This window comes from Daldinia caldariorum, assembly GCF_022478825.1.
Source record: "Daldinia caldariorum strain CBS 122874 unplaced genomic scaffold F4812scaffold_20, whole genome shotgun sequence".
Taxonomy (NCBI): Eukaryota; Fungi; Ascomycota; class Sordariomycetes; order Xylariales; family Hypoxylaceae; genus Daldinia; species Daldinia caldariorum.
In genome coordinates, this window is record NW_025953056.1 from 537,397 (window position 1) to 546,461 (window position 9,065).

At 45.3% G+C, this 9,065-nt stretch overlaps 3 protein-coding genes across 3 annotated transcripts; 1 reads left to right on the forward strand and 2 right to left on the reverse strand.

Moving 5' to 3' along the window:
- Positions 1–169: 169 nt before the first annotated feature.
- On the reverse strand, positions 170–1,729 carry F4812DRAFT_462869 (ankyrin; the record flags this gene model as incomplete). Its single annotated transcript, XM_047938111.1, has 1 exon — positions 170–1,729. One exon carries the CDS (start codon positions 1,727–1,729, stop codon positions 170–172), a length of 1,560 nt encoding a protein of 519 aa, XP_047786766.1.
- A 2,628-nt stretch (positions 1,730–4,357) lies between these two features.
- Positions 4,358–6,226, forward strand: F4812DRAFT_212454 (uncharacterized protein). The gene has a single exon (XM_047930359.1). The coding sequence runs from the start codon at positions 4,524–4,526 to the stop codon at positions 6,153–6,155; it is 1,632 nt and encodes a 543-aa protein (XP_047786767.1). The 5' UTR covers positions 4,358–4,523; the 3' UTR covers positions 6,156–6,226.
- Positions 6,227–7,380, reverse strand: F4812DRAFT_212280 (RmlC-like cupin). Its single transcript, XM_047930357.1, has 4 exons — positions 7,070–7,380; positions 6,840–6,893; positions 6,745–6,779; positions 6,227–6,475 (listed from the first exon to the last, which is right to left on the reverse strand). The coding sequence occupies exons 1-4, from the start codon at positions 7,263–7,265 to the stop codon at positions 6,299–6,301; spliced, it is 462 nt and encodes a 153-aa protein (XP_047786768.1). The 5' UTR covers positions 7,266–7,380; the 3' UTR covers positions 6,227–6,298.
- Between the last annotated feature and the right edge of the window lie 1,685 nt (positions 7,381–9,065).

Sequence of the window (9,065 nt, forward strand, 5' to 3'; positions counted from 1 at the left end):
ATTCTGCTTCATTGCTTTTTTTTTTTTTTTTTGGTTCGTCGTTATTGCCTGCCATGCGAGATTCTCAAAGTGCCGTAATGAAATCTAAAGTAAACACTCAACGTAAAAAGATCAAAGCTTCAATGCTTGATTCGAACTAGAATTAAGTTCACTAGTCCATCGACTCATCCTAGGTAGTCTCATCCTCGAAGGGTCGGTTCCAGGCTTCCAGTTCTTCCTGGCTATAGATCACGTCGTCGGTTTCTTCAAGGGTAACTCCTGAGGCTTTGAGCACAGCCCTATGGAGAATGGTCCGAGTGTCCTTCCAAGTGGGGTTTCTCCGAGCTTCAAGAAGTTCCAAAGGAGTATTGCCCTGAGCATCTTGCATGTTGGGGTCGGCTCCATGTGCAAGGAGCGTGGTTATAGTATCTTGTAGCTTCGAGTGGCAAACAAGGTAGCCGGCGCATACTACGTGAAGCGGCGTACGGCCCATCTTATCTCGGTGGTTGACTTTTGCACCCGCCTGGATGAATTTCGCAAGAAGCTTGTGGTGGCGAGGATACATCACATATGCATAGATAGGCGTCTGGCCAAGTGAGTCAATAGCATTGATTGATGCCCCAAGTCGTAGCATGCATTTGATCAAGGTCTGGTGCTCCTCACTGCGCTTGCATAGGAGATGTAGAGCAGTTGTGCCCTCACAGACAGTATTCACCTTTCCACCACGTCGAGCCAAGCTTCTGAAGATCTGTATAGCGTGCTTGACGACAACTTCCTCATATACTCGATCGATTTCATGACGTAATGGGTGCTGACCTACGAAAGGAGACTTTGGGTCGTATTCACTCAGCGCCTTTGCTGTTTTAAAGATCGGTGTTTGACCGGTGACCGGCGCGCGAACGTTGGGGTCTGCTCCGAGCTGAAGTAGTGATTCAAACTTACGGCAACGACTCTCCAGCTGTCTTTCGTATTCGGCGTCAGGGTGTTTACGGGAGGATTTCTTTCTGAACGAAGGCACGAAACTGAGGAATTCAAAAATAGGAATTTCATCTTCGTGCTGGTAGAACGGTCCTTGGAGCAAGGGAGCTTGATTAATACTGGAGCCGTGTTTTATGAGAAGGCCCACGACATCGTGGAACTGTCTGCCACTCTGCAATACGCGCACCGCCCAATGGAGCGGATACCATAGCTTTGCAGGTCCCATCGAAGGTGAGGGAACCGCAAGGTTGACATCAGCGCCCTGTTCGAGTAGGACAGTGATGGCGCGATCGTTTCCAAATTGGATTGCTACCGTTAGAGGCGTAAGATGGAGGCTGTGATCGGCGCCTTTACGGCTCCGGCAAAGACCCTTCACCTGTCTCGAAGTATTGAAGGTGAATTCAAAGGTGTGAACCTCTAGAAATCGGTAATTGGCAAGATCATAGGCACGCACACTTTTGGTCTTGAGGATTCGCTCTAGAAGTCCATATTCGTTATTTACTGAGGCCCACCAGAGTGCGTGACGATCCTCCTTGCCATCCTGATCGAGTAAAGCCTGATCCATGAGAGTACGAAGCCGACGACAAGTCTGCGCGACGCGAGCCTTGGTGGCCTGGCTCATGTATTTCGCTATTTCATATATCATTTCGGGAGGCATCGTCTTCAATCCTCTCCGCAAACCCATTTTGTCTTGACGGGTATCCGGCTCGGTAGGAAGCGACATCACCGCCTGGGAATCACTTGCGGACGTAGTTGTGATAGTGGAATCCATGTTCCAAGGTAGACTGGTGAATCTGAAACTTTAAAACAGTCAAACAACAAAATTCAAGGCGAAGTAATTGAATATAAACGAAAGACAACATAAACTGATGGTGTCCTCAGGGTACGTTGGGCGATGAAGATAAAAAGACGGAGACAAGAAGGTGAGAAGGGTATGGAGTCTCTCTAACAATTGGAAGGATTAGAGGAGGTTGGACCCTAATAACTGTAGGATAATTAATTAAAACCACAGAGTAGGGTTATCGTAAAAGAAATCCCTCCAAGAGAGTGCAGAGAGTGCAGAGAGAAGAGGTGTAAATAGGAGGAGGTATGTAACAGTTAAGTTGGGGGATTAAGATGTGAAAAGGGAAATGAAAAAAAAAGGATGATTGGGATTGATGAGTATGGAGAATGGAAGTTGCCAGGTGATCAGGTTATTAGGCTTTTGATTGTCCCGGTATTGATGACTGATGACTGATGACTCCCAGTCTGCTCTGTCTGTGTATTACTTCAAGTTGAAAATAGAGGAAGGGGCCACAAGTATTTATGTAAATTTTCATTCCAAGGGAAATCACTCTCAGTAACTTGGGTGACACGGCATAAAAGGATCAGTCATCAAGGAACTGATTTAGAATTTATTCAATTCGGAGGTCACGATTGGGTACGAAGTATACGATCCTAATCAGTACCGAATTTGCTTTAGATAACCTGGAATATAAGCGGACCCTTAAGTAATTTCCATCCATTGGCCTAGCAAGTAGGATCAGGACATGTCCGGAAAATTCTACAAGGAAGCTAGGATCAATGCTAAGTTGTATATGGAAGGCATGAGTAGAATTGATTGCAAAAACAAATCAGTGTATTAAGATGACGTAGGTAGCAAATCAATCTTAGATCATGGCTACCTAGACAAATCACCACTTAGATTACCATGGGAAAGTGCCCTTAAGTACGTGAACTGGTCAACTCTTATATAAATAGGTGTGGAAGTACTACTTGACGGAGAAAATCCATTCTATTCCGAAAGTTCCATGGGTTAAGGGACTGGGACTAGTCTGCTTTCTATCTCTTATGTCAGTTCGAGTTTGGCTGGTTGTGATGAAAACGCTGTGGAAGGTCATCAGAGCTCGTCAGGGGTTTGGAGGATTACTCTTGTACTTTACTGCAAACTATGAGCATGGTAATACAGTGAGCAGGTAGGGGCTTTTGCAAGTGATAAGCAAAAGAGGGAGAGTCCATGCGTGAGATGACACTCCAATTCTGTTTCCTTCTATGGACATAGTCTGGACATCTTACCCATTGCAGAGGTTCCTTCGTGGAGTGATTACCTACTTACTTAGATACTATACACGACCATTAAAGGTAAACAGATTTGGTGGTGTTGCTTGGGCGTTGGTGTAGGCTCCGAACTAGGTCCTACATGAATATTGCCGTTATTTTGTTAACGGGCCTACAAAAGGCTTCTTACGTAGAGTAACTGCCTAGGTACATTTGTTTATTTCCATTTCCATTTCGTGGGAAATATAACTGGGGTTTCTGTTTATGTCGTGTGTGTGCGTGGTATACACTTGTTGGTTCAATGTCATTAGTCTTAGTCAACGACAAAGCGATAAGCAAGAACGCGGGTAAGCTTGGTTGAAACGAATAAACTTATAAAAGAGTACAATATGGTAATTTTTACAGTTACGTCGTTAATATAGATGGTCTCCTCATTGATTCAGTCTATCTTGGTAGAATTGGTCCACGCTATAGTTGAGCGACGGAAAGAAGTATACGAATAACACAACCTAACGGGGTGTTAACTCAGATATAGATACAACCTGTTGATAAAGAAAGTACATGATTTTCGTATGCTTATGAAAGCTTTCAAAAAATATCAATCTAGAAAAATCAAATTGCTGGAATTTTTGCAAATTGCTCTAGGCTCCAATCTCAAGAAGCCAGACTTGGTTCATCTCACTACCCACCTACTTAAGATAGGAGATTCTTTGAGCGTAGAGAATTCTTTTAGTTATGGTCCCATTCATTTTTCCATTTCTGAAATTATGTTTGGCGCTGGTCGTTTACATGAGTGTCAGTTGTATTATTAAAATCCAAGTTGTTTGATCTCTGCTGGCCTCCAGCTTATTAAAACCAGTATAGGGCCCGCCACCCTTTTCCATCCCCTATGTAAAATACTTCATGATGTACCTAGGTACCCTTATTGCACAAGCAGATTTAGCCACCAGCCTCTTTTTCAACACAACAATTTCAAGCCACTTGTGTAACATGGGTATCTGATTAGATACACGTACGAAATAAAGTGGGTCGGCAACGTCACTCGAGTTACCTATGTCTGATTTTCCCCAGCAAAAAGAAAAAAATAAAAAAATAAAAAAAAAGGACCACCGGCAGGGCCGCCAAAGTTTCGCAAGGGAATTCTTGCTAAGCAAGCAACCCCGAGAACTGACCTTGAGGCCTTCTACTGTATCTTGAGAAGTTATCGAGTGGTTTCTCTAGCTACCTGTTTATTTCAATTCCGATTAATTTTTTTTTAAAAAAAGAAACAAAAACAGATGCAAACATTCGTTAGAGTTGAAACTTCGGCGGTCCTTTTTACACAAGTCGCGATTTTGTTGAGAATCTACTAAAGTAGCGCCTATATGTGAACTAATAAGGCTCTCATTTCGTTCTCTTTTATTTACCGAAATATACTAGGAGCAAAGAGGTAGGAGACAAGAGGTACTGGACCGACCGACCAACGCAACCCAGGTACTTATCATCATATCTGGCTCGCGGCTTGCCTAAAGCCGTAACCGCCACCATCCATGATTGGCATGTCGATACCAGAATACATCTTCATACGTATATGTATATTCATCGTGCAGTATACAACACCGCTATGCATAACATGCCTGGCCCTCTTAGCGGCCGCTCATAGCTGGTCTCTCACAACGGTGCTATCTTATCCCCTCGGCATAGTGCTACTCCTCTACTGCATCGTTGACGTGCTGTACGCCATCCTGATATACATTCCGCACAACCGGAGGTCGCAAGAGGAAGCACAGCATCCACCGCAGCTCTCACGTGAGGAGCGTAGTGCTCTATTCCAACGCTGCCTTACAAACGTGCCAGACGTCCGGCGTTATATCCAGATGTGGTTTCTTGGCGCGGACGAGTCCGAGATACGGAGAGACAACGTACGCGAGTTTATTCTTTGGGCCTTCTTTGATAAGAAACCAGGGCACGAGTCAGACGAAGAAGAGAAAGAAATACATGAATACATAGAAACTATCGAGGCGCTTTTGGGACGTAAGCTAGAACCGGGAAGAGGGAAGGCTGAGAGTCTACGATTGACTCTGGACGAAGTGGAAACCCGATATAGAACTTTTGCGTGGTATTTGATCGTGGGGCTGGTTGACTTTGTGTCGCATTGTCGACTAGTGCGTAAGGGGTTTCATTATCATGCTCTATCGCCGTCTAAAACCCACTCCGTCATCCCTCCGCGCTTACAAGACCTCTTTGCCCAAAAACATTCCGAGTCAGAGGAACTCACGTACTGGTACCGTCCTCATACCGCTACCAACAAGCTTCCCGTAGTATTCTTGCATGGTATCGGAATTGGCCTCTACCCATATGTACCATTCCTCGATCGACTCAACTCAAAATCTGAAGAGCGAGACGTGGAGGGACACATAGGTATTATCGCCGTCGAGGTTCTGCCCATTTCCTTCCGGATCACGGAGGCGCCGTTGGGCAGGATCGAGTTCCTTAAGCAGATTGCTACGATTCTTGATGCGCACGGGTGGGACAGGTTCGTGTTGGCATCCCATTCGTATGGAACCGTCTTGGCAACCCACATGCTGCGTTCGGAGAACCTAACCGACCGGATCGCATCAGTAGTACTCATCGACCCCGTGACCATCCTGTTGCATCTACCAGACGTAGCATACAACTTTACTAGACGCAGGCCTAGAGGGGCCAATGAGTGGCAGCTATGGTACTTTGCGAGCATGGACCCCGGGGTGGCGCACTGTCTTGGGCGGCATTTCTTTTGGAAGGATAACATTGTTTGGAAAGAAGAGCTATTGGGTGTGGTAAGAGGGTCACTTGCAGGGAATGGTGGTGTGGATGATCAGAAAGGTCGGTCCATTGTGAAACCGCGCCGAAAGGTAGCGGTGTGTCTCGCAGAGCAAGATTTGATTGTCGACACTTCAACGGTTGCCAAATACTTGAGTGCAGATGGCGATGGTTGGGTCGCCCCTAACCCTGCAGATAGGGGGATCGCTACTTGGCTCGACGGGTGGTCTACGGAACAAGACCGTTCCAGGTGTAGTCTTCTCACACGCGATGGAATCGAGGTACTCTGGTTTCCTGGTTTAGACCATGCTCAAGTGTTTGACTCGGAGGAGACTCAGGATCAACTTTGCAGCTTAATACGCCGTTATTGTAAAGAATAGATGACCACCCTGGAGATTGCCGCCAATTATCGAGTTAATAAATAGAGTTAAATAGTTCAAATGCAACCAGGTTCCCGGCATTTCGGTCCCCTCACGTATAGACTTGTTGGATTGACTGTACGCGAGCCTGGTCAACAGTAGTTTCAATCAATCGAATCAGCCTTCGCCTCATCACCTCCCCAACCTGTCAAGTAGACCACAACGGGTTCCGGACCACTCCGGATGAGGATCCAGACGACATTCTCATCAGTATCATTGATTTCCTGGTGCTCGGTCCAAGGTGGTATAAAAGCAAAGTCTCCGGGCGAAAGTTCATGTCTCTTTGGTTCTTCATCAGCGCCGGCACTTGTCACCAAACTATTACCTGTTAGCTTTCCGGTGGGCTCTCAGTTCCATATTATTGGAGATAGAAAGCTATAGGTAGGGTAACAAAGAAATGAAAACAATCAAGGCTCAAGTACATACTACGAACAAGTCAGCTTCAATGATTCAAATGTTACAGTGAGTAGGTAGGTAAGGTAGTCGAAGACCACTAGAGTAGGAGAGGGAGCTAATATTCCAGACGTTAAGATGTTCTTCGAATACATACCATGCCCTTGCCCGAGGCAGCGTAGATGATGGTCTCTATCTTGGTATTAGAGGAAGTACGGTAATTTGACGCATTTGAATCGAGCCAAGACTAACCTTGTTCGCCATGGTGGTGTACTGCTGATGAGCATCGGGGCTTGGCTATTAAGACTATCGGCGATGTTACTATAGATCTGGAATAGATTCGGGACAAGCCAAGGTTGAAATTAAGTAAGGGCTGACTGTTACCAATGGTGACATCCTCTCTAATGCTCGGACGCACGACATATGCACAAGGGGGAAATAGTTGGGGGGACTAGATAAGAGGTAAGTAGGAGGTAGCTTACCAGTAGCACACATTCTATCACTCTTTCCGATCACGGCTCCCTGACGAATCATAGGCGCATCCTTCCCGCCCCTTTGAGCCTCAAGGTCAGAGGCCTTCGTGATTTGCACCTCCGAAGGTAGTATCATCGGAAGAAGGTCGGGGAGAAGAGAAAAGAATCCAGACATGACGCCTATGACAGTAGGAACGACGCACATACGGAGAATAACTAAGAGATATAGCTGGCTATACTAGGTAGAGCTAAAGATGAGCCTAAGGATGGAAGAGGAAAGGTGATAGTTGAGGGGGTAAGGCTCCAATGAATTCAAATTAAGTAAGCTGACTTAAACCAAAGTTGAAAGAAATCGGTGATTTACTAATAAGTCTAAGTACTAAAATAAATAGATGATGTTGATGAAACTTGAATATTAACTTTATTTTATTGACGTTATGTGATGTCGAGTTGACTTATGGCAGTTTTATTAGTCTTAGCATGAATGAATAGAACTTTACTATCTGACGTCTGTCCGCCTGTCCGCTGCTTCCAGGTTAAGTACAGAAAATACCTATGCGACCTGGTCCGTGCATATCGCCTCGAAATAGTAGACCACATACATACCTAGTACATGCATAATAATGCCTAAACTTCTAACTAAGCGAGTTTACTGATAAAGAGGTAAATGACGATATGTGCTAAAAAAGCCACCGGACCGGAGTTGACTTGATTCGCGCTTAGACTTCCCGTCTCATGATAAAACGGTAAGATAACATCATTTTTCGATTTCTAATCCATTTATTCGTGTCACCTCAAAAAGGTCTTATGAGACAGAGGTATTTATTAGAGAACTGGGATATACTGTATAATACGCAAGATTGAAATAACATAGCAAAATATAGAATGGGGGCATACGGATAGAGATCATCATACTATCTGCTTAGATGATATGACTACCTCCTATCCAAGTGTATATTGAGCTTGAGCACTGAGTTGTTGCCTTAGAATGATCGGGTTGTCGTTCTTGGAACACGTAATCTGTGCAGCCTCGGGTCTTAATAGTCGCAATCGCAAGGGGTTTCTTAAGCATTATACTGATACCAAAAATAGGAAACCCAGTCGCCTAGGGGATGATAGGAGTTCCGTGGTCTTGGGCTTCGTAGGCTCAATTCAATCCAGGGGGGCCCTGGCGAGAAGCCTTCAATGCTAGGCAAACAGCTTTGATGTTGCAAATAGCATTTAATGCTTGGCATAATCAGGATAACAGATCCGCGGAGCAGTGGAGGGCAGCGGAGAGGCGGGATGATTTCGATATGCCAAATTCGCACGGACTACTTGCGGTCTCAGTTCAGTCCCGGGCCCTAGCCATACTAGTAATCAAGTAAACTAGAAGAGGAAGCTCAAAAGTTAGGAAGGGCTACGACAGAAATAGCAGTGGCTCTCCAAATCCAATACTCCAATACCAGAAGACTTGCCGATGGTATCATGGGGTCGGATTTCCCTGGACGAACTGAAGTTCCGACTTTCGCTACTGTCTTCGATAACAGATTGAGTCGCATTTGCGCCCATACCCTGACAAGATGGGCAGGGGACTCAAGGCTCCGATGTTTGCACAAATGACCAAGGGTCGTGCCGCCAAATGCCAAGAGCGGTTTTCAGCGTGCCAAGCAACCCTGGCAAGTGAAATTTACAAACCTGACTTGCATGCGGGCGGTATTGTGCTTCCCAGACTTCGCATAAAGGGTTTCTCATATCGAAGATGGTGTCCTAATACCAAGAACTGGACGAGTCGCAGGGTGTCTTTCTACTATAAGGATCTAAAGATTCTGGCGACAAAAGCGTAGATCTTTGGACTCAGTATACAAGGTCTGTAGCCAAATATGCCAGTCTAGGCCTACCCGGTAATATAAAAATATATACGGGTAAATATCTACGTGAAAAAAGGATCCTTACATATAGTGTTAGTCGATAACCAGAAGGGAAGGCGGTTTGCCATCGGAAGTACGTCTTATAACTTTACAAG